Consider the following 26440-nt stretch of genomic DNA (forward strand, 5'->3'; position numbering starts at 1 on the left):
GTAACGAAAAATGGTAGACCTGGTAACTTAATTAGTCTACTTTTAATTTACCACAGAACTATCCAGCAATTTAATTTTAAAATTTAAAGTTTGATATTCAAAATAAAATGAGAACTTTGAACATTAAATAGAATATTTGCCTCATAGGCCCAAGTTTATACTATAACATTATGAAAGTAATTTTGACAGCTACAGATGTAAAGCTTAGTAAATTCTGGAGCAGTTTAGTAACTGAGTGATTTTGTATTGAGCTTTTGGTAGAAAATATTTTGTGAATCATACTAAAATAAAATATTTAAGTGATTTGAACTTGGTATAGGGAACACTATCAAAATTTGCAGATGACACAAATATAGGGAGCATAGTTAATTGTGAAGAGTACTGGAAGTGACTTCAGGAGGATATAAGTTAGTAGATGGGCATATAGATGTTGGATTCAATTTAATGTGGAGAAATATAGGATATTATATTTTGGGATGAAGAATAAGGAGATAAAATATGTACCAAATGGTAAAAACTTTAAAAGCAGATAGACTTAGCGGTTCAACTAAATCTTTAAAAGTGGGAGGACAAGTTGATAAAGCTGTAAAAACATAAAAAGCACATTAGAGATCCTAGGTTTTGTAAAAAGGGTCACAGAATACAAAACCGACACAAATCATTTCTTACACTGCAGCTAGAATAATGTTTAGTTTTGGGTGCCTTAAATTATGAAAGATGTCAAGGCTTGGAGAGGGTACAGAAGATGTAGTAAGATAAATACCAGGGTTGAGAGGCTTCAGTTGTAAGGAAAAACTAGAAATTTTGGCAAAGAGACTAAAATCGCCAATAAAAAACAAAAGGGAGAGGCTAGGAGAATTATTTGTTTATGCAGAGGGTTGCCAGGACATGAATTACATTGCATCCACCATGATTTCTGGTAGAGTCCAAAACAGCTTTTAAAGGGAAGTGGATAAATATTTGAAAAAGAAAAAATTTTAAAGGATATGGGGAAATAGGTTAGCTCTTTGAGGCTCAAGGCAGGCACAATGGGCCGAGTAATCCACTACGCTGCAAAATTCTATGAAAGATATTAGGCACTCGTGGCTTGTTCTCTTCTATATGAAGCAGATGGGCTAATAGTACTAAAAGCTTCTCCAACCAGTTGCAGTGCTTTGCTATCATCACTGCACTGCAGAAACAGTTATTATCCCATACACAGAAAGTTTAAGGCAAGAACAAATTGGAGACTCAAATGTAGCTGCGATGTAGGAATCAGTTTAATCAACAATGAATTTCAAGAGCAAATAAATTGTGGGGGGGGCGGGGTAGAGAAATACAGAGTAAACTGGGGACTTGATTCAAGAATTTCTATATGCTACAGATGAAATTCAGACACTTGGGACAAGGGATCTCAAGTTAATCAAAACAAATGACTATGCTTCAGTAATGCAACAAAGTATTAATAAAAGTCATTTGGCAATGAAATTATGCTAAATTTCATCCATCTACTTTGTATTGATTAGATTAGACATCTAAAACATAGACACATACCATAATCACTAATTAAGGAACATTGACGATGCAATTTGGTCTTAACAGATAGCAAAACAGATGGTAAATGATTTCCACAGTGAATAATTTGAAACGTCTCTGTAGTTCTGCAGCCAAAAATGCGTAAATGGTCGATCTGAAACCTTACTTAGAAAGAATTTGCATTTATCATGTCCTCAGAATGTCTCAAAGTTTCCACAAATGGCAAATGAAATGAATGAACAATTATCTGTGTTTTACAGTAGGATTGGTTGAGGGAAGAACTTTGGCCAAAATACTGGGAGCACTACCTGCTCTGCAAATAGTACCATGGAATCTTTCATATCCACTTAAGCAGGCAAATGTGGCCTCAGTTTAACCTCTTATCCAAAAGATGGCATCCCCCAACAATGCAACTGTCCTTCAATAATGCATTGAAATGTCAGCCGAGATTATGTGTTCAAATCCCAAAATGGAGTTTAGGCATATTTGCATCACATTGACATGTGAACTTCAGGTGTCAAAGGTGCTAAGTTTTGGACTTCACTGCTGCATTTTGGGCAAGTGAAGTAAGCATCAGACAAGTAATTACTTTGAATGCAGTAATAACAAAAAACATGTTTACAACCAATTGTATGAGGCATAGTTGGCCAATCTCCACAAAGGGCACATTCTTTACAGTGGATTGCTAGTGTGGCATCATTATTTCGGAGGTGACCTACTGGAAGGAACCACGATGAGACAACTGCTTTCAGTTTTCTTGTATTAATCAGTGGCAGAAGAAATATTAGGAATTCAGCAAAGCCGTGCCATAACAGTTCCCGATTCATGTATTCAAAGCCAACTTGACGAGCACCTTGCGGTCTAGAGAAAACTGCTCTGATTCCCAGGAGTCGTTCTGGAAATGTGGCAAACCTACCCTTCTGAAGAAAGATGAGAAAGTTCAGTAGTCCGGCCACTTTCAAAAGTCCAACTATAAAAGTAATGAAATATTTCATCTTGTGAATAGTTGACTCTGGAGAACGATTACTGAATAAATCATGGACTCGCTCTTGCAGCCATTTCCCCCCAACTGTGCATAACGCATACCATAACTTCTGATGTTTACTCATTGGCTGATACTTTTGTCCCTGAGATAAGTCATTTTTATATCTGATGTTCAGAAGTGTCTGGCCAACTGTTGCATTTTGGGAATAGACTGTATATCTCCATAACAAAAGCTGCAGAAAGGCTTTCAGTTCTGGTTCAAAGTGTGTTAACAAGCCAGGTTTGAAACATTGGAAGCACTGGGCAAACTGGGACCACACTAGCTGTTCTAAGGCTCTGTCCAGTTCAAATGCATCCAGCTGGCTTATTCTTAGTACTGGAGTCGGGGTATTTAAGCTGTCTTCTTTGGAATCCATGTTGTCACCAATGGCATCTAGGGGGAAAAAACATACCAAAGAATTCAGTCTTTAATCTCATCTATTTTTTCAAACAGAAACTTTCATATCCTCAGTCATGGCCAGGTAAGTATCTTTTATGAAATAAAATACAAAAATGCTATACAATCCTCAGACTCAAATTTTCCAGATGGGTTTAACATTTGTGAAAGTTAAGTCTCAGCTAATCTTCTTACATTCTCAATGTACTTTCTGCCCTCCAATCGCTCATGCATACAGTTCCATGATACTACCAGTCCTCCGGTATGTTTTTCAGTTAGCCATTTTCATGTGTAAGCATGGGCAGTGAACAGACTATTCAAACACAGAGATTTGAGAGGAAAGAAGGGAAATGGCAGACCAGTCAAGCCTGATCTTGCCATCACCAGACAGTCATCTACTTTCTAGCTGAGGTCAATAGATGGCCATCATGAGTTAGCAACTCTGACTTTTTCCCTCTTGCCTAGGTCAGAATGTTGAAGCCAACTATAACATAACCACTGCTACCTCTTAAGAAAAACTTTTAATCATCGTTTTAAAAGGATAGCAAAAAAAAGCAGACCCTTGTTCAAACTATATTTTGTGTCCATTTTATTGGTTACACTAGAAAGCATTTTAAAGATTCTCTGCAATACAGTAGCTGTTAAATTCTACTTAAATGTACAAAATTTCCAAAAACTGTTTAATTGTAATATTACAGTAAAAGTGTCGGTGTGACTCTTGTACAAACAACATTCCACTTTCCAGGAGAAAGCACTAAATACAAGACCCCTTAACCATCTGAAAAGGGCATTGCAACTTGTGATCAACATTGTTATGAGCATTTTAAGTCATAAATGAGATAAACTGGTATAAAAAATGTGATCATGTGGGACTCTTATTGTTTTTAAAAAGTATATATTTTTGTTTAAAGCAGCCAGTTTAGATTGAAGGATGTGAGCCACAGCAAAATTAGTAATTCACAATGTGCCATGTGTGGATTCAAAATACAAATTAGAGCTTCAATTGCATTAGAAATGATTACATCTCTTTATGGGATCAGTATAATTCTGCACATTAATATAAAATAGTTGCATCATCAAAGAGTCCAAAACACACTATAATAAGTTGCGGTCAAACTGCGAAATGTTCAAACTAGCATTACATATATCTAAAAGAAAACAGAATATCTATAATGAATGATCATGTGAAACTTAAAATCATCCAAATAAGCTACTGTGTACTAAAGCTGTACATCGATACCTGTGGATTTATGGCCGAACATTACAGTGTGGTCAAGGGATGCAAGATCAAATTTAAATGGAGTATGATTGGGGCTAAGGAAAATGCAATCAAGGCTAGAGCAAGTACTGAAAAAACTCCGAGCAAAACCTGAGGAAAATGATTTGGGGTAGAATGAAAACTCTACCCCTCAACAACAGTCATTTTAAACAACTGATACTTCAAAGATTAGTCATAGCCTAATTAAAATAAAAAATATTTGATTAGTATCTAGATTTTATTTATAAGAACATAAGAAATGGGAGCAGCAGTAGGCCACATGGCCCCTTAAGCCTGCTCCGCCATTCAATCAGATCTTCGACTTCAACTCCACTTACCTGCCCGAATCCCATATCCCTTGATTCCCCTAGAGTCCAGAAATCTGTCTATCTTAGTCTTGAATATACTCAACGACTGAGTATCCACATCCCTCTGGGGTAGAGAATTCCAAAGATTCACAACCCTTTGAGTAAAGAAATTCCTCCTCATCTCAGTCTGAAATGGCCGACCCCATATCCTGCGACTATGCCTCCTAGTTCTAGACTCTCCAGCCGTGGGAAATAACCTCTGAGCATCTGCCCTGTCAAGCCCCCTCATAATCTTGTATGTTTCAATTAAATTACCTCTCATTCTTCTAAACTCCAGAGAGTATAGGCCCATTCTACTCAACCTTTCTTCATAGGACAACCCTCCCATCCCAGGAATTAATCTAGTGAACCTTTGCTGCACCACCTCTAAGGCAAGTATATCCTTCCTTAGATAAGGAGATCAAATCTGTATACAGTACTTCAGGTGAGGTCTCACCAAAGCCCTGTACAATTGTAGTAAGACTTCCTTTACTTTTGTACTCCAACCCCCTTGCAATAAAGACCAACATTCCATTTGCTTTCCTAATTGCTTGTTGTACCTGCATGCTAACTTGTGTTTTTTGTACGAGGAGACCCAAGTCTCTCTGAACACCAACATTTAATAATTTCTCACCATTTAAAAAATATTCTGTTTTTCTATTCTTCCTACCAAAGTGAATAACCTCACATTTCCCTACATTATACTCCATCTGCCACCTTCTTTCCCACTCACTTAACCTGTCTATATCCCTTTGCAGACTCTGTCCTCCTCACAGCTTACTTTCCCACCTAGTTCTGTATTGTCAGCAAACTTGGATACATTACACTGGGTCCCTTCATCTAAGTCACATGATACATTTATTTAAAATTGAAGACAATAAAGATTATGCTACACTGAAAATGACTGTACATTAACGCCCTGCACTGAGACGGTGCAGAACATTTTGAGGGGGGTGGGGGGAGGGGACCAGCCAGAAGTCATGGTCCATGTGGGAATGAATGACTAGGAAGTAAATGGGGTGAGGTCCTGCAGTCAGAGTTTCAGGAGCTAGGGAGGAAGTTAGAAAGCAGGACCACAGAGGCATTAATCTCTGGATTACTTCCAGTGCCATGCGCTAGTGAGTATAGGAATAGTAGTATAAACCAGGTTAATGCGTGGCTGAAGGAATGGTGCAGGAGAGAGGGCTTCAGAATCCTGGGACATTGGGATCAGTTCTGGTGTAGGAGGTATCTGTTCAAGATGGACAGGTTACATCTCAAGAGCTGGGACCAATGTCCTCGTGGGGAGGTTAATTAGTGCTATGGGGGAGGGTCTAAACTAATTTGGCAGGGGATGGACACCAGGATGAAACATTAGAGAGGACAAACAAGGTGCACAGAGGACTGGGAGGAACAAATAGAACTAGAGTAAAGAATAGTTCAGAAATAGGAGTGATCAGATGGGGGCAAATGCGAGGCAGTCTAAGATGAGTTTGGAGTGCATGCGCATAAATGCACGTAGCGTGATAAATAAGGTTGGTGAGCTGCATGCTCAAGTTGCCACATGGGACTATGATATGGTGGCAATGACAGAGACCTGGCTCAAAGAAGGGGAGGATTAGGTACTTAATATTCCTGGCTATAAGGTATTCAGGAAAGATAGGGAAGGAAAGAAAGGGGCGGGGGAGGGGTGGCAGTATTGATCAAAGAAACTATTATAGCATTGGAAAGGGATGATGTGGTTAAGGGGTCAAAGACAGAATCTATTTGGTTAGAATTAAGGAACAATAGACGAGCTATTATGCTGCTGGGGTGTATACTATAGGCTATCAAATAGTGGGAAGGAGATAGAGGAGCACATTTGCAGACAAATTACAGAAAGATGCAAGAATTATAGAGTAGTAATAATGGGGGACTTCAATTATCCCAATGTAGACTGGGACAGTAACAGTGTAAAGGGCAAAGAGGGGGAGGAAGTTCTGAAATGTGTACAAGAGATCTTTCTTGATCAGTATGTTTCCAGCCCAACGAGGAAGGAATCAGTGCTGGGTCTAGTTCTGGGGAATGAAGTGGGGTAGGTGGAGCACATTTCAGTGGGAGAGCATTTGGGAATCAGTGATCATAATACTATTAGCTTTAGAATAGTTATGGAAAAGGACAAGGATCAATCAAATGTGAAAATACTTAACTGGACGAGGGCTGATTTCAGTGAGTTAAAAAGGAATCTTGCCCAGGTGGATTGGAATCAAAAATTGGCAGGCAAAACACTAATTGAACTTCATGGAGGAGATGGTTCGGGTACAGAGTAGACACATTCCCACGAAGGGGGAAAAGAAGGGCATCCAAAGCTAGAGCTCCCTGGATGACTAAAGATTTAGAGATTAAAATGAAACAGAAAAAGGAGGCTTATGACAAACGTAAGGTTCATAATATAGTAAAGAACCAAGCTGAACACAAAGTACAGAGGAGATCTAAAAAAGGGAATAAGAGGGGCAAAGAGAGAATATGAGAATAGATTAGCGGCTAACATAAAAGGGAACCCAAAAATCTTTTGTGAACATATAAATAATAAAAAGGATAGTCAAAGGAAAGGTGGGACCGATTAGGGACAAAAAAGATCATCTTGTGGAGGTAGAGGGCATAGCTGAGGTGCTGAATGAATACTTTGCATTGGTTATCATTTAAAAAAAAGAGGATGCTGCCATTGTAGCAGTAAGGGAGGAGGTAGTAGCAATATTGGAGAGGGTAAAAATAGATAAAGAGGAGGTATTTAAAAGATTGGCAGTACTCAAAGTCGAAGAGTCGCCTGGGATGCATCCCAGGTTACTGAGGGAAGTAAGAATAGAAATTACGGAGGCTCTGGCCACAATCTTCCAATGCCCCTTAGATATGGGGATGATGTCAGAGGACTGGAGGATTGCAAATGTTGCACCCTTGTTCAAAAAAGGGGAGAGTGATAAACCCAGCAATTACAGACTCGTCCAGAGCAGTGGCAGACCTGAGTGGGACCAGAGGCAAGAGACCAGAGAGTGGGGATATAAGGAGTGGCTACCCGAGGCCCGAGACCAGAGCAGCGCGGACCTGAACGGGACCAGAGGCAAGAGACCCGAGCAGCAGCGGACATGAGTGGGACCAGAGGCCCAAGACCAGGGTGGCAGCGGACCTGAGCGGGACCAGAGGCAAGAGGCCTGAGACCCGAGCGGCGGTGGACCTGAGTGGGACCAGAGGCCCGAGACCAGAGTGGCAGCGGACCTGAGCGGGACCAGAGGCAAGAGGCCCGAGACCCGAGCGGCGGTGGACCTGAGCAGGGATCAAAAACAAGAGAAAACCAAGGCACAACATCACAGGACAGCAGGTAAGTGATTGGTTGGTGAGTATTACTGTTTCTTTTCTCTCTAAACTAAGGCATTGGTTTAAACTAAGAGCTGGAAAACTAAAAAGGGGGAGGTTAATCGGGGTAAGTAAACAGTAAGTGAATAATAAGAGCATTTTAAGTCTTCAGTTTATTTCTGTTTTGTGAGTTAGTAATCTAATAAATAGAGGCATGGCAGGGCACCTCGGTCCCATGGAATGCACATCCAATGCCATGTGGGAACTCCAGGATGCTTCATAGAATCATAGAAAATTTATGGCACAGAAGGAGGCCATTCGCCCCGGCTGAGAAACGAGCCATCCAACCTAATCCCACTTTCCCGCATTTGGTCCGTAGCCCTGCAGGTCACGGCTCTTCAGGTGCACATCCAGGTTTTTTTTAAAAATGAGTTGAGGGTTTCTGCCCCTACCACCCTCTCAGGCAGTGAGTTCCAGACCCCCACCACCCTCTGGTAGAAGGATTAGAGTGGAAAGGAGGAAAGATTTTTTCACCCTATCACTTTAAATCTATGCCCCTTGGTTATTGACCCCTCCACTAAGGGAAATAGGTCCTTCCTATCCACTCTATCTAGGCCCCCCATAATTTTGTACACCTCAATCAAATCACCCCTCAGCCTCCTCCGTTCGAAGGAAAACAACCCCAGCCTATCCAATCTGTCATCATAGCTAAAATTCTCCAGTCCTGGCAACATCCTCGTATATCTCCTCTGCATCCTCTCTAGTGCAATTACATCCTTCCTGTAATGTGGTGACCAGAACTGTGCGCAGTACTCAAGCTGTGGCCTAACTAGTGTTCTATACAGTTCCAGCATAACATCCCTGCTTTTATATTCTATGCCTTGGCTAATAAAGGAAAGCATTCCATATGCCTTCTTAACCACCTTATCTACCTGTCCTGCTACCTTTAGGGATCTGTGGACATGCACTCCAAGGTCCCTCACTTCCTCTACACCTCTCAGTATCCTCCCATTTATTGTGTATTCCCTTGCCTTGTTTGCTGTCCCCAAATGCATTACCTCATACTTCTCCAGATTGAACTCCATTGGCCACTTTTCTGCCCATCTGACCAATCCATTGATATCTTCCTGCAGTCTTCAGCTTTCCTCCTCACTATCAACCATACTGCCTATCTTTGTGTCATCCGCAAATTTCTTAATCATGACCCCTAAGTTTAAGTCCAAATTCTTAATCTATACCACAAAAAGCAAAAGGACTTGGTACCGAGCCCTGCGGCACCCAACTAGAAACAGCCATCCAGTAGCAAAAACACCCGTCGACCATTACCCTTTGCTTCCTGCCACTCAGCCAATTTTGGATCCAATTTGCCACATTCCCTTGGATCCCATGGGCCTTTACTTTTTTGACCAATCTGCCATGTCAAAAGCCTTGCTAAAATCCACGTAGACTACATCAATGCCGCCACCCTCATCGATCCTCCTTGTCACCTCCTCGAAAAATTCAATCAAGTTAGTCAGACACGACCTCCCCTTAACAAATCCGTGCTGACTGTCCTTGAACAGTCCATGCCTTTCTAAGTGACAGTTTATCCTGTCCCTCAGAATTGATTCCAATAATTTGCCCACCACCATGGTTAGGCTGACTGGCCTGTAATTACTTGGTCTATCCTTCGCTCCCCTTTTAAACAATGGTACAACGTTAGCAGTCCTCCAATCCTCCGGCACTACACCTGTATCCAGTGAAGTTTGGAAAATGATAGTTAAAGCCTCCGCTATTTCCTCCCTGGCTGCTTTTAACAGTCTGGGATACATTTCATCCGGCCCTGGTGATTTATCCACTTTCAAAGCTGCTAATCCCCTTAATACTTCCTCTCTCACTATGTTTATCCCATCCAATATTTCACATTCCACCTCCTTAACTTCAATCCCTGCATCATCCCTCTCCTTTGTGAAGACAGATGCAAAGTATTCATTAAGAACCATACCTAGTTTACTTTTTTGGTCTCTAATAGGCCCTATTCTTTCTTTAGTTATCCTCTTGCTCTTAATGTATTTATATAACATCTTTGGGTTTTCTTTGATTTTACCTGCTAATATTTTTTCATGCCCTCTCTTTGCTTTCCTAAATTCCTTTTTAACTTCACCCCTGCATTTTGTATACTCCTCTAAGCGTTCTGTAGTATTGAGTTCCCGGTGTCTATCATAGGCTTTCTTTTTCTGCCTCCTGCGGTTTTGGGTTTCGGAGCTCGAGCAGCAGCCGGTGTCAATGCATTGCACCTGCGAGGCTGAGAGCTACGTGGATAGCATGTTTCAGGAGGTGGTCACCCCACAGCTTAAAAGAGTGCAGGCAGAGAGGGACTGAGTGACCACTATATAGACTAGGAGAACCAGGCAGGTGGGGCAGGGCATCTCGCTCTCTAACCAGTATTCAGGAAGAGGGTTCCTCAGTGGAGTGCAGCCAGAGCCAAAACCATAGCACCATGGGTGGCTCAGCTGTATAGGGTGGGAGGAGAAAGGGGATTCTATAGTTAGGAGAGCAGACAGGCATTTCTGTAGCTGCAGACATGATGCAGGATGGTATGTTGCCTCTCTGGTGCTAGGGTCAAGGGTGTCACTGAGTGGCTGCAGAACATTTTGGAGGGGGAGGGTGAACAGCCTGAGGTCTTGGTCCATATCGTGGCCAACAACATAGGTAGAAAGAGGGATGAGGTTCATGCAGGCAGATTTTAAAGGAGTTAGGAAAGAGATTAACAAGCAGGACCTCAAAAGGTAGTAATCTCTGGATTACTCCTGGTGCCACACGCTAGTGAGTATAGAAATAGGAGGATAGAGCAGATGAGTGCATGGCTAGAGTGATGGTGCAGGAGGGAGGGCTTTAGATTCCTGGGGCACTGGGACCAGTTCTGGGGGGTGGGACCTGTACAGGCCAGACGGGTTGCACCTCAACGGAGCTTGGACCAATGTCCTTGCGGGGAGGTTCGCTATTGCTGATGGGGGGGGGGGATTTAAAATAATTTGGCAGGGGGATGGGCACCAGGATGTAGCATTGGAAAGGAGAAACAAGGGGCACAAAGGATCGGGAGAGAAAGATAGCAGTAGAGCAAGAAATAGTACGGTATTAGGTGGGAGCAGACCAAGAGAGAGTATAAGAAAGTCTAAGACTGGTTTGTGGTGCCTGTGTGTAAATGCACGAAGCGTGCTAAACAAGGTTGGAGAGCCGCAGGCGCAAATTGCCACATGGGTATATGATGTCGTGGCGATAACGGAGACCTGGCTCAAAAAAGGGCAGTATTGGGTACTAAATATTCTGGGATACAAGGTGTTCAGGAAAGATAGGGAAGGAAAGGAGGGGGGGGGGGGGGTGGGGGTGTGTGGCAGTATTGATTAAGGAGAATATTGCACTGCTGGAGGGAGAGGATGTCCTGGAGGGATCAAGGACGGAATCTATTTGGTTAAGAGTAGAAAAAATAGAGGTGCCATTACACTACTGGATGTATTCTATAGGCCACCAACTAGTGGGAAGGATATATAGGAGCAAATTTGCAGGGAAATTACAGGAAGGTGCAAAGGCTAATGAGTAGTTATAATGGGGGACTTCAACCATCCTAATATAGACTGGGATAATAATAAGGGGCAAAGAGGGGGTGGAATTTTTGAAATGTGTTCAGGATAACTTTCTTGACCAGTACGTTTCCGGCCCAATGAGGAAGGAGACATTGCTGTACTTGGTTCTACGGAATGAGGCGGGCCAAGTGGGGCAAGTGTCAGTGGGGGAGCATTTAGGGAGCAGCGATCATAGTATCATAAGATTTAGAACAGCTATGGAAAAGGACACGGACCACTCAAAAGTAAAAATACTCAATTGGAGGAGGGCCAATTTCAGTGGGATACATACAGATCTGGCCCAGGTAAATTACAATCAAAGATTGGCAGGTAAAACTGTAATTGAACAGTGGGCGTATGACAGATGTCAGGTTGATAATACAAGTGAGAACTGTGCAGAATATAGAAAGTTCAGAGGGGAAGTGGAAAAGGAAATAAGAGGGGCAGAGAGAGAATATGAGAATAGATTGGCAGCCAACACAAAAGGGAATCCAAAGGTTTTCTACAGGCATGTAAACGGGTAGTAAGAGGAGGGGTGGGGCCGATTAGGGACCACAAAGGATATCTACTCATGGAGGCAGAGGGCATGGCCAAGGTACTAAATGAATACTTTGCATCTGTCTTTACCAAGGAAGAAGATGCTGCCAGAGTCTTCATAAAGGAAGATATAGTTAAGATACTGGATGGGCTAAAAATTGATAAAGAGCAGGTACTAGAAAGGCTAACTGTGCTTAAAGTAGATAAGTCACCAAGTCTGGATGGGATGCATCTTAGGTTGCTGAGGGAAGTAAGGGTGGAAATTGCAGAGGTACTGGCGATAATCTTCCAAACATCTGTAGATACGGGGGTGTTGCCAGAGGGCTGGAGAATTGCAAATGTTACACCCTTGTTCAACAAAGGGTGTAAGGATAAACCCAGCAACTACAGGCCAGTCAGTTTAACCTCAGTGGTGGGGAAACTTTTAGAATTCTGTCCCGGATTATCATTTAACAGTCACTTGGACGAGTGTGGATTGATTAGGGAAAGCCAGCACGGAGTTGTTAAAGGCAAATCATGTTCAACTAACCTGATAAAGAGTTTTTTGATGAGGTAACAGAGAGGGTAGACGAGGGCAATGCAGTTGATGTGGTGTACATTGACTTTCAAAAGGCGTTTGATAAAGTGCCGCATGGTAGGCTTGTCATCAAGATTGCGGCCCACTGAATAAAGGGAGCAGTGGCAAAGTGGATACAGAATTGGCTAAGTGACAGGAAACAGAGAGTAGTGGTGAATGGTTGTTTTTCGGACTGGAGAGAGGTGTACAGTGGTGTTCCCCAGGGGTCGGTGCTGGGGCCACTGCTTTTCTTGATATATATTAATAACTTGGACTTGGGTGTACAGGGCACAATTTCAAAATTTGCAGATGACACAAAACTTGGAAGTGTTGGGCGGACACGTGGCTGATGAAATTTAACACAGAAAAATCAAAGTGCTACATTTCGGTGGAAGAACGAGGAGAAGCAATACAAACTAGAAGGCACAATTCTAAAAGTGGTACAGGAACAGAGAGATTTGGGGGTATATGTGCACAAATCGTTGAAGGTGGCAGGGCAGGTTAAGAAAGTGGTTAAAAAAAGCATATGGGTTGCTGGGCTTTATAAATAGAGGCATACAGTATAAAAGTAAGGAAGTTACATTGAACCTTAATAAAACACTGGTTCGGCCACAACTGGAGTATTGTGTCCAGTTCTGGGCACCGCACTTTAGGAAAGATGTGAAGGCCTTAGAGAGGGTGCAGAAGAGATTTACTAGAATGATTCCAGGAATGAGGGACTTTAGTTACGTGGATAGACTGGAGAGCTGGGGTTGTTCTCCTTGGAACAGAGAAGATTGCAAGGAGATTTGATAGAGGTATTCAAAATCAAGAAGGGTCTAGACAGAGTAGATAGAGAGAAACTGTTCCCATTGGCGGTAGGGTCAAGAACCACAGGGCATAGGTTTAAGGTGATCGGCAAAAGAGCCAGAGGCGACATGAGGAACCGTTTTTATTTACGCAGCGAGTTGTAATGATCTGGAATGCACTGCCTGAAAGCACATTCAATACTAACTTTCAAAAGGGAATTGGATAAATACTTAATAGGGAAAAAAATTACAGGGCTATGGGGAAAAGAGCAGGGGACTAATTGGATAGCTCTTTCAAAGAGCCGGCACAGGCACGATGAGCCTAATGGCCTCTTCATGTGCTGTACTTACTATGATACTGTTGCACAGAAAGAAAGATTTCCTTCAGTAGGAGTCAGATACCAATGGCACGGATGCACAAGAGCTCAGAGTCAAAAGAGTATGGGGGACCGGGAGGAGTTGTAGTGCTGGAGATACCTAAGAGCAAGACCAAGAATTTTAAATCTGTGGCATTGGGGAACCGGGAGCCAATGAAGGTAAACGAGGACAAGGGTGATGGGTGAGCGAGTTTTGGTTTGGATAAGGGCAGAGTTTTGAATGAGCTGAAAGTTACAGAGGGTTGATGATAGGAGGCCAGCCAGGAAAGCATTGGAATAGTCATGGGGATAAAGGTAGGGGTGGAAGTGAATGGTGTTATGGAGGTGGATGTCGGCGGATGGAGGATATATGGGGTCGGAAGCTCAGTTTGGGATTGAACAGGACACTGAGGCTGTGAACACTCTGATTCAGCCTGAGAAAATGGGAGGGGAGGGGAATGGAATCGGCAACAAGGGTGCAGAGTTTTGTGGGGCCAAAGATGATGGCTTTGATCTGCCCAAAATTTTGTTTTGATGAAATTGCAGTTCATCCAAGACTGGATGTCAGACAAACAGTCCAACAATTCAGAGGCAGTGGAGGGGTTAACTTCAGTCGAGTATGAAGCATAGTATTACAAACCTAGATGTGGATTTTTGTCTGCCATTTCTGGGTGGTCTCAGATCCTTAATGGGAGGTAGATGAGGCAAAAAGGTCTATCATTGAATCCCTACACCAAACAAATGCCTTGGAGGTTTTCCTCTCCCCACCAGCTGAGAATGGACTTTTCCAGCTGCTGTGTCCTCACCTCACCACATGCAAATGCAAATAACAGCAGAGGACCATGGTTTGCTGCTGGTCACCATTTCCCTCCCCTATCACCCAGTGGCCACTGGTGGTAAACAATACCTCACTGGAAGAGGTGCTGAAGCGTCACCAGAAGACCTGAAAGCCACAAGGACCTGAAGCAAACTACAGCTAAGTATTTTTTTAATATATTGTTAGATGTAATTAAAATATGACTATTTTTAAAGCTTGTTTTTTTAAAAGTTTTTTTCTCCGTATCCCCTAGGATGCTCGCTGTTCCTCTTCTCTGAGGACGATGAGATGCAGGATCAAGGGAATCACTGTAAAGATGCCCAGCTGAACAGAAAGAAAGAACTTGCATTTATATAGCACATTTCATGATCTCAGGACATCCCAAAGCACTATCCAGCCAATGAAGTACTTTTGAAGTGTGATGTAGAGAAACGCAGTAGCCAATTTGCACAGAAACAATGAGATAATGATCAGATACTCTGTTTTTGTGGTGTTGGTTGAGGGATAAATATTGGCCAAGACACCAGAGGAACTCCCCTGCTCTTCTTCGACTAGTTCTAGGAGAGCTTTTATATCCACCTGAGAGGTCAGACGGGACCTCGATTTAACAGCTCATCAGAAAGATGGCAGCTCCGACAGTGCAGCACTCCCTCAGTATTGCACTAAAATGTCAGCCTGGATTATGTGCTCAAGTCTCTGGAGTAGGACTTTCTGACTTAGAGGCGAGAGTGCTACCACTGAGCCAAGGCTGACATGTGAACAGGGACCAAAGGCGACCTCTGGCATCTAACCACTAGTACTCACACCTCCCCATCCGCAAAGTTAGGCAGGGCTACTTTACCATGGCCCCTTGGCAATGCTTGAAAAGGTTTAACTTTCCACATGAAGCAACAACTGAGTTGTGCCAGCTATCAAAAGCTGTGGGCACAACTCATAAGAAAGACTACTGGCTTAGAATCATAGAAAATTTATGGCACAGAAGACGACCATTCGGCCCATCATGTCCGCGCCGGCCCAAAATGAGCCACCCAGCCTAATCCCACTTTCCAGCACTTGGTCTGTAGCCTTGTAAGTTATGGCACTTCAGGTGCACATCTAAGTATTTTTTAAATGTGATGAGGGTTTCTGCCTCTACCACCTTCCAGACCCCTACCACCCACTGGGTGAAAAAACTTTTCCGCAGCTCCCCTCTAATCCTTCTACCAATCACTTTAAATCTATGCCCCTGGTTATTGACTTCTCTGCTGAGGGAAATAGAGTGGATTGGAAGGACCTATCTAGGTTCCTCATAATTTTGTACACCTCAATTAAATCACCCCTCAGCCTCCTCTGTTCCAAAGAAAACAACCCCATCCTATTCAATCTTTCCTCAGCTAAAATTCTCCAGTCCTGGAAACATCCTCGTAAATCTCCTCTGTACCCTCTCTAGTGCAATTACATCCTTCCTGTAATGTGGTGACCAGAACTGTGCGCAGTACTCAAGCTGTGGCCTAACTAATGTTTTATACAGTTCCAGCATAACCTCCCTGCTCTTATATTCTATGTCTCGGCTAATAAAGGAAAGCATTCCATATGCCTTTTTAACCACCTTACCCACTTGTCCTGCTACCTTCAGGGATCTGTGAACAAGCACTCCAAGGTCCCTTTGTTCCTCTACACCTCTCAGTATCCTCCCATTTATTGTGTATTCCCTTGCCTTGTTTGCCCTTCCCAAATGCATTACCTCACACTTCTCCGGATTGAATTCCATTTGCCACTTTTCTGCCCATCTGACCAGTCCATTGCTACAGCTTTCCTCCCCACTATCAACCACATGGCCAATTTTGTATAAGGAAAGGGTTAATTCAGATCGTCCCGAAGTCTACAAATGCTATACAGCTACTGATTTCTCTTTATATTGTAGTAATATTAACATTTAGCCTTTGCTTGTTAAGCAGGGAAGTATGAGTCACTTTGGAGTGGTGATCACTGGGCTGTTGGGCCAGGACTGATCCTGCAGCAATGGTCAGTTTCAGGATGAAGTAATAAAAGACTTAATTAAAGGCATGCCATTGCATACTGGTTCCTAAACTTTCAGAAAACTTTAATCATTTGATAACAGTATGGGAAAAGTTAATTCTGTAAAGGAAAACATCTGGGCATACATAATTCTTTTTAATTGGTACAAATGATGCAAAAACAAAGACAGACTCATAATTAAAGGCTTCACTTGGTAGAATAGCAATTATATGGAACAAGGATGAAACTATCAATAAGATAATGAAGTAAGGAAGTTTTACTTGTTAGCCCAATGAGAAAAGAGCCCATTAAGTAAGGAAAACTGAAATTATTGATAAGGGATAAGTCAATTAAATTATTCTTATATGGAGTTGTATTTTAATATTTATATAATTATGTAATGCAGAATTGTGTGGATTGTCACATACAACAACAACTTGCATTTATATAGCACCTTCAATGTAGTAAATCATACCAAGGCGCTTCACAGGAGCACTCAGACAAAATTTGACACCGAGCCACATAAGGAGATATTAGGACAAGTGACCAAAAGCTTAATCAAAGAAGTAGGTTTTAAGGAGCGTCTTAAAAGGAGGAGAGAGGTAGAAAGGCAGAGAGGTTTAGGGAGAGAATTCCAGAGCTTAGATGGCTGAAGGCACCCTAGCCAAAGGTGGGGCGAAGGAAATCGGGGATGCACAAGAGGCCAAAATTGGAGGAATGCAGAGAACACAGAGCGAAATGTAAAAAAATTGGCAGTTTGTAATGAGTATTTGGTTTGTAAAGACCTAAGATACTGAGCTCAGGACTGTAACATGTTTAAATCCCCAACCAACCATTAGGTATGGTTGTAAGTATGACCTTTTAAGTGTATGTTTAAGTACTATTGCATGTATTGTATGTTTAATAAATCTATGACACATGTTCAAGAGCCTTACTGAAAACTTTAGACTAATAAGCTGACTAAGATCCAAGTCCACTGCCAAATGGCTTCTACCACCCCCCTTTGACAACAAATTCAACGGTCACTTGCTGACATGTAGATCTCCTCCACAATTACCAAAGCTCCCATTTGGAAATCACTGCTACTCCTTCGTGCAACCATTCTCCCATCTTGCACCAAATCATTCTGACAAAAGCATCTCCCTGACAACAAATGTGTCTTTAAAATATATTTTACAACCAATATAAATTATAATAGCATATCACTGTGGGAATAGGAACTTCCCTTGATATTTTTTTCTTCAATGCAGTTATTGAGCAGTTTACAAATTATGAATTAATACATTTTATTTGGGAACATATTATTGACAGAAACCTATCAATAGTAATGTGGCTATTGTCAGGAGCTTGTCAATATTAATGTAGTTATGATTTAGAGGATCACACAGATGTAAGGCAGGCAGAAAGACGTCTCCCACAGGCTTCTATCAATAGCTACATTTCTATTGACAAGCTCCCAGGACGTACTAGGAGATGTATTACCATCACAGTATTCTGTCAATAGCTTTTCCCTTTAAAAAAAATTGGTGTCTGAATTTTCAAAGCTTCAAGCTTATGGAAAGGCCAGTTTCCTTTTAAGCAATTTTAGACCTACCACAGTCCACAAACACTACCAGTAATTTCAACTGCTTTAAGCAGGAACAGTAAGCACTCTATTAGGTTATTATTGATAAACCAGGGATTAGATTGATTTAGAACTATGTTAAAGGAGCTATTAAGCCTAGGTATTGCCACTGTACAGTTCACTACTTAAGACAAAAGTCTTAACTGTTGATTTTCTTTTGAGAATCAGTTTCTTCTTGCGTGAAAGAAAGGAGGGAAAGAAACAAGAAAAATGAGTCCTTGACACCTTGAAAGTACATCAATTTCAAGTGTTGCAACTGTATTGCAAATACTGTGTACTATATATAGACAAAAGAATCTTGGAATTACAAACTTTTGGCAAGTCCAGATTCCAGCAGGGGACAGATTAAGGGTGGCGCAGAGGTTGCAATCATCGTTTAATTTTGAAGTGTTGCTTTGGTGATGTTGAAAATTCATTGAAAAGCTTATGATAGCCCTAAAAATAAACAAAAGTAAGTGGGGGAAAAAAAATAAACAGACTTGTTGGCCGGTTTACATTTTCTTTGTTCTTGCTCTTAATTGCCCTAAGGGCATTAAGAGTTAACCACACAGTGTGGGACTGGAATCAGACCAGGCAGGGTTGGCAGGTTCCCTTTCTTGAAAGACATTACATAGCATTACAACATGGAAACAGTCCAACCACTCTGTGTTGGTGTTCATCTACACACAAGCATTAGTCCAAATCTCTGTTTTAAAAAAAAGTTCCTCCTACTCTCTTGTTCTAAATCTCTTACATTTAATCTTCTAGCTATGACCGCTCAATCCGTGGAAACAATTTGTTTCTATCTACTCTGTCCCATTCCACCATAATTTTAAACATCTTTATCCAATCATCCCTTCATCTCCTCTGTTCTAAGGAAAACCTCCCCAATTTTTCAAGTCTTTTTTTGTATTTCGATTTGCACATAGTAGGTAGCATCCTAGTGAATCTATGCTGTACCCTCTCTTTTGCCTCAGCTTCCTTCCTATAGTGTAGAGCCCAAAACTGCACACAGCATTCCAACTGGTTTTACAAAGGTTTTTTTTAATATATATATATCCAAAAGCATTAATCAACATAATTTACTTAACATCGAATGGAGTGTATTTAACTAATTTTCTGAACTACATTGTCAACATTTGTTACCACAAACTAGTTGTCTACAGTTTGGTTGCAGATCAGATCCTATGGGGGAGATTTCCAAAGGCTCCGCTGGGCAGAAATGGACCCTGAATAACGCAGGGGGAAAAAAGCTGCTCCTGATCTGGTCGATGTCATCCTGAGAGGAGTCTATTGTTGCATGTTGGGGTGCCCGCTTGTTTCAGGTGATGGGCCCTATTAATATGCAAATTGAGGTGCTATGATGTACATAAGACCCTGAGTGCCATTTGGGAAACAACTGGGTGCACCCTCTTCAAGTTTTACTTGGCGATACCATTTTTGGTCCTCTTTGGCTATAGGTCTAAAATTAATTTTGTGGGACCAGGAGGAGCAGAAGTGCTCCTCTGGCTCCACAAGAATAATGTGGGCCGCTGCTGCCTCGGGCTCCCCACTCCCCACGATCACTCCTCTCCAGACCTCCCTTGCTGCCAATTTGGTGGCCTCTGGGCTGCCTGATATTGAGCCAGCTTGGAGCTGGTGGGGGGCTCAAAGCCTGCCAGCAGCATGGTAATAAGGCCCGGCTCTCAAAATGGACCGGCCACCCACTGACGCACTCTGCCATTTGTTTATCTGATTTCATGCTATTATGCTACCTGTACCATGCTCCTTCTCCACTCAATTGCCAAGATGACAGCCAGGAGACCTGACTCTGCAGAGCATTCTCTCAGCTGCAGGCTGAGCAATTCCATAGGTTTCCATGTAATTCGACAATGTCCCATTCCTGGATACTCCAGAGGACTGAAGAGGATGATAAACGACATTGAAAATTAAGCCCATTGCTGCTGGGCACTTATAGCTGAGGTATGGCTCTACGGAGGCAGATCTCCAGCCAGTTCCCTTGGCAGGTGAGTGGAGCAAGTGTGTGGTACAGGGCTGATGAGATGTGCAAAATCCAACCTCGAGTTCCTTGCACTGAAGCTCTTTCATTTGTGGAAATAGATAATTAACAAAATCCTTCTCATAGAAAATTATGAGTTGTGGAAAAATGAAAGAAGATGTCTTTTTATAAGAGTTAAAGGTTCACACTTATAGTTTACAAATCATCATAAATTGTGCGTGCTTTACGCACCAAAATATCTGTTTTAGGCATTAGCCTGTGATACCAGTTTTGTAATGATTGAAAACAGAGGGGTAAATATTAAAATTATTTCCATATGAAAGGTTGGTTTTAATTATTCTAAGTTGGTTGGCTAAGACTTGTCTCTCTCTCTCTCTCCCCTCCCCACCCACTCCCCTGAGATTATTTTCTTTTTGATAGAAACAGGTGCTAGGACAGCATCAATGTTAGAAATACAGCACTCGGAGATTGAAAGCACCAACTCTAGAGGAAATTAAACATAATGCATATGCTAATATAATTTATACACTAATGTAATTTTAACTGTCCGCGTGACTAATTGTACTTTATTTGTTTTTAGGAAACATCACCATCTGCCACCTAAAAGGAAATGTGATGCTCTCTCCAGGCTAAAAGGACTATATTCTGAACAGTTTGATTTTAACTCTCTTCAGATTACAAATGCAATGGCCACAATACTGTTTACTATACTGCAAATGAACAGCACTCAGGGTGTCATGTAGCTACAGCTTTAGTTGTGCTCCAATGTTAACAATTTTGAAAGAATGGCTCTTCAAAAGCAGATGAATAATGTAATCCAGTTGGTACAGGGTAAATTAAAGTTATTTTGACTAATACCGAGAGAAATGCAAAGCATATGACACTTCTGTGCATTAAAAAACACCCTTTGTTTGATCTCCCATGGGATTGCTCCACAGATAAAAATAACAAATTGGCCAATATTACTAATTAGCTTCATGACCTCACACCTCCCTATCCTAACATACTCCAGCTCAACATTCCTCACAGAACTATCTGTTCTTCCAACTCTGGCCTCTTTTGCATCCTTCTCTCCCTTTGCTCCACCATCGGCAGTCGTAACTTCAGCTGCGTAGGCTCCATGTTGTGGAATTACCTCCCTACAACTCTCTGCCTTTCCATCTCCTCTGTTAAAATCCTTCCCTTGTGACCAACTATTGGTCACCCCTCCCAGTATCCCTTTCTTTGGCGCGACATCCATTCATGTCTGATTACGCCACTGTGACGTACCTTGGCATGCTTTTCTACGTTAAAGATGCTTTATAAATGCGAGTTGTTGTTGTTAACTTAATGGCATCCACGGGAAACCGACAAGGAAATGATAGACGGTATGGAGGCAAAAGTAGGGGTCATGTGGGGCAGTAGAAAGACTGTCAGATGCGAGGGGATTCTTATCTTTGCACTCCTAGTAAGGTCACTGAATTTCTTGCGGCACTGCAGCCAGGTTCCAGTGTATATACTGTTTGCACCAGTGTGCTGTTCCACCTCCTGCCAAGCCTATTCCCTAACTTGTCCTGGGACACTCCGACCATCTAAGAAGAGGAGGACGTCCTTTCTCTCCCTGAGGTGCTTAACTAGGATTTTCATGGTTGTGTCCGAAAACCCAGGTGCCTTGTTGGTATTCTGACTGTCTCCAGACATCTTGCTCCTTTAACATGTTGAAAGCCCTTATGGACCATCCATTTTCCTGTCCCCCAATGGCCAAGCAGTCTAGGGGAAGCACATTAATTTTGCAAAACACCCACGTTATGTAAATGAGGGAACCTGGAGAATGGGACAGGTCCATCTCCAACCAGGATGGATGGCCAAAAGACTTTGCCGCCCACCTCTCTGTTTTACTCCAGCACATGAAAATGTATGAAATTCCCCTAATGTGACATTACGGGCTGAATTTTCAGGCCTCCTGTCTGGTAGAAACGCGACGATTGCACCCCAAAATTGGTGGGCCATAACGTATTCTCTGTTGCCTTCGTCGCAATGTTCCCCCAGGCCTACTGCTGAGCAGGCTTGGTGACCCCAAGTCAGGTGGTAGGCCCATTTAAAATGCTAATTGGGGTTCCATGGTGCACACAAGACCCCAATTGTCATTTTTGGGCAGAACGTGCGCCATGCCGCATAAACCAGTATAGCTAGCGGCCTGGCTGAAGAGGATCTCTTGAAAAGGTAAGTTTCTCTTCATTTTTGTGGGGCAGGGAAGAGCAGTAATGTTCCGCCAGGCTCCACAAACCTAGCCTGGGCCATCGCCACTCAGGCTCCCCTCCCCGGAGAGATCAGGGCTCCCTTTCTTGTGACCCAGAGGCAGGTCAGGCCACCCAATTTCCAGCCACAGCACATCGGCCCTCAAAATGGACCGGGCCTCAGCCAGGAGTAGTGGGCAGCTGGCCTTTTTTTCCCCGCGCACCAGCTTCTCGAAGTCCGCTCGGGGAGAAAGTCCACCGCTACATTAATTTCTAGTGACATAGCGGCCCACACTGTCCTGATTCACAATGGCATCGTTAAATTTGTTTGGATACATTTGAGAAGAATGCTAGTTGTCAGGACCAATAATTGTTCTCATTTTGGGCATCTAACATTCGCATTAAGTACTGCTAGGTCAGCTATTGTATGGCCAGAAAAACAAGCCTTTTGCAGCTGTGTGAATTTTTGATTTAATAAAATAAGTACACTTATCACCTCTCTGAATGCCAAATTATGTGCAACTCTCTGCTGTGGCCTTGGGGCTAGAAGGAATTGTTGAGACTTTCTAAACTTTTTTGCCAGAGAACCTCTACAGCCAGCAGACTTTCATCTCACCAGTCTACACCGGATTTGAACCAAAGTCCAGTTCCCAGAACAGAAGTTATGAATCATTTACCTCACAGTTCTGGCACTGGCAGCAGCCCCAATTTAAATGGCTCCCTCATAAACTAAATGACGCAGCACCACTGCCACCCAGAGATGCTGAGACCCACCAGAAGTGGTTTGCTCTGGAGGCAATATTTTTGGAAGCAATGCAGATGGTCACAATTTTTTCTGATTTCAGATGGGCTCAGCCTCCTGTTCAAGCCAGCCAAGTGATTTCCCAATTGCTGCCTTGTATAAACTCATGCTTCAGAGTTGGTGGGCAGAAACTGAAGTTGTAAATTGCAGCTTTTAAACAGTCACACAAGTAAGAATGAACAAACTTGCATTTATATAGCACCTTTCACAAACCTCATGATGTTTCAAAGTGCTTCACAACCAGTGAAGTACTTTTAAAGTGTAGTCACTTGACATGTAATGTAGTGAAACGCATGGCAGTCATTTGTTGCTGCTAGTGCATTGGAATCTGTCTTCATCACAAGTGGGGCAGTTTCCTCAGCATTGCAAGTTCCAACATATTAAAGAACTGCTTCTACTTTAAATTGCTCTTCATATAAACATGACAGAACTTCTCAAAAGTGCTACACAGTGTAAATTTCCTTTGAAATCTGAACTTTTGTTCCCTTGTATCAATTGGGCTGTTTTTTAGTATAATTTGTCTACATATTTTTGAAAAGCCAATCTTTTCAAATGATTGAAATTATAGATACCTAAGGAACTGACATCCTTTTTTTGCAGATGTCCTTATTTTCAAAATGGTCACTGTATGTACCGTTAGCTGCTGCAGGGTGATTCAAACCTCGATACCGGCAGGGACAGCGACTGCAGGGGGTGGGGGGGATTCAAATCCTGATACCGGCAAGAACAGCGGTTGCAGGGGGTGAGTCAAATCCTGATACCGGCAGGGACAGCGACTGCAGGGGGTGGGGGGGATTCAAATCCTGATACCGGCAGGGACAGCGGTTGCAGGGGTGAGTCAAATCCTGATACCGGCAGGGACAGCGGTTGCAGGGGTGAGTCAAATCCTGATACCGGCAGGGACAGCGGTTGCAGGGGGGGATTCAAACCCCCATACCAGCAGGGACAAAAAGGAATCCAGTAACAATCCATCATCACGATCTTCAGACTCAGATACAGTACATACTTTGAACATTTTGAAGTATGATGTCAGGTTGTGTCCTGTGTTTTAAAGTGTAAAAGGGCATGGTGAATTGAAGGCTGTCTGTAGTTCGTAATTTTCAGGTGCCCGTTGGTTTCAGTGTGCACCTTGTATCTAAGTTATTTGGGACTGTCAATAACTGTCTGTTTTTTTGCAGATGTCCGTTTTTTGGGAGTGTCCGCTTATACAGGTTTCACTGTATTTTTGCAACATTTAGAATTATGTAACTTTTCAGTTGAATACACTTCTATAGTGGTCAGCAATATATATCAAAGACAGTATCTGGGAAAAGACTAAATTAAAACTGTAAGATAAATCCTTTAAGCGCCCTTTCGTCAAATACTATCTGTTAAATACCCCTTATAATAAATAACAATAAGCTTATCTCGAGGTAGCTAGTTGTCCAACCAGGACACAATCTCTGCTAATCCAAGCTCCTGGAATGGAAACTTCACATTCTGTTGCCAACCCTCAGCTCCCAAAACCGCCACTGCCCACTGGGCTTGGCAAAAAAACATTGGTTTTGCTGTAGCAGGGCATGTAACGTTATCTGCCATTAGTTAGACATGCCCCTGCACCCTTCAGCTCAAGAAGATTTTGCCCACAAAGTTGCGAGATGATAACGGCGCAGCAAGGGAAACAGGGCATCTGGGACCTGAGTGAACAGGGCAACCAACAGGATATCTCCTTAACCACTGAAACTGTGGACACAAGGATTGGGAAATAAACAGCGGAAGGACTGAGAAGGAAGGTGAATTCAATGTCAAATCAAGTACAGAAAGATAAATAACGAGATGGGAAAGAAAGATTGGATTAAGAGAGAGAGAAAAAAAGACAGAAAGGCAAAGTAAGAATTTTGTAAAAATATGACATTTTTAAAATCTCCTAGAACAATCCTCAACCTGAAAGAATGAGACAGCACACTTATAATAGTTAATTTTTGGTGCCAGAGAGATTGATTGGCAGTCATTAACACTCATCACATCTTTAAAAGGGTACTTATGCTTGTAATTACTAGGTAGTTCGTATCTACCGTGCGAATACAGCAACTTCACGACATTCAATGCATGCCAATGGTGAGGCAGACAACGAAATGCTGTTTTCACAAAGCTAATGGCGGAGTGGTGCAACTCGGACAGCAACATTTAGATATTCACATTTAACCACGCATCTGCCCCTTGCCTGAAGTTGCTGTATCATTTACACATAAATAACAGCGAGCGCTGTTATGTTGACAGCAAAATCTGGCCTATTATGTTTCTGTATCTAAACTCTAGAAACACAGTAAAGATGGAAGCCCTAATCTTGTGTTAAAGTTATAAACAAAAAAAATTGGAAAATATGTTTGACAAGTTTTTTTGCAAGCATATCCATCAAGGGACTGGTAACCTGTAACATTCCTTTAATATGGTTACATTTTTCTGTAATTCTTAAGATTATTGCTATATCATGCAAAATTACATTTAAAATCCATTCAGGCTTGATTCATGTAACATTTTTTAAATGTGTGCCTGGTATAACAGTAATTAAAATGCCAGTTTGTTCACTGTAGCTTCATGTCCTTGTATCTCCCCCCCACTTTTATTCTTCACCCCTGTACCCCTCTGTTCTCAGTCTCATGGACGATATATCAATCTCTGGCTTCAATATCTTAATCGTCTTCCTTATATGAGAGAAAGAAAAGTAGCTCAGTGCCTCACGTAGACAGTCTAGCTGAGATCAGGAACTCATAGGCATTAACTTGCCTGTTATTCCACTGTGCATCCACAGTATTAGCACTAAAAACTGTATATAAGATTACCCAAAAATCATAAGAAAGCATTGATTAAAAAAAGTTCAACAAGTCCTTGTATGCAGAATCTATGTCCAGTATGTCATTCAAAAACATGATCAAATTTAACTCTAATAATCAACTATAGTAAGAGAGATTGAAACAAAACACTTTTTTAATCCTCTCTCCAAATTAAAATATCAAAGTTTCCAAATTCTGCTTATTGCAAAAAAATTAAAGGATTTAAATATCAATAATAGATCCCCTCAGTCAAGAGTTGACATTAATTTACGTAATCTGGTTATTGAAATACCTGATCAAGGACAAAATTTGGCACAGCAATGAAATACTGTCACATGGATAAATAATGTGCAGTGAAAAGATATATTATTGTAACGTACAATATGTATGTTTTCCATATGAAGGCTGTGGAATGAGAAACTCAACTGGGAATGCAGTTTTCAAAATATTTGTTTAAGAAAAAAATAATAGCTAAATCATAGTACTATAATTTTCTCCAAGTAT

The 26440-nt window shown here is 42.0% G+C and overlaps 1 protein-coding gene across 1 annotated transcript in view; it reads right to left on the reverse strand.

Moving 5' to 3' along the window:
• Window positions 1-1241: 1241 nt before the first annotated feature.
• The window catches only part of pex2 (peroxisomal biogenesis factor 2), a 30220-nt gene continuing 5021 nt past the window's right edge, over window positions 1242-26440 (reverse strand). The window contains exon 2 of the mRNA XM_067976004.1: window positions 1242-2932. Within this exon, the coding sequence (XP_067832105.1) occupies window positions 2007-2915 (909 nt within the window). The 5' untranslated portion in view covers window positions 2916-2932 and the 3' untranslated portion in view covers window positions 1242-2006. The remainder of the gene's footprint in view (window positions 2933-26440) is intronic.

Source organism: Heptranchias perlo, chromosome 3 (assembly GCF_035084215.1).
Source record: "Heptranchias perlo isolate sHepPer1 chromosome 3, sHepPer1.hap1, whole genome shotgun sequence".
Lineage (NCBI taxonomy): Eukaryota > Metazoa > Chordata > Chondrichthyes > Hexanchiformes > Hexanchidae > Heptranchias > Heptranchias perlo.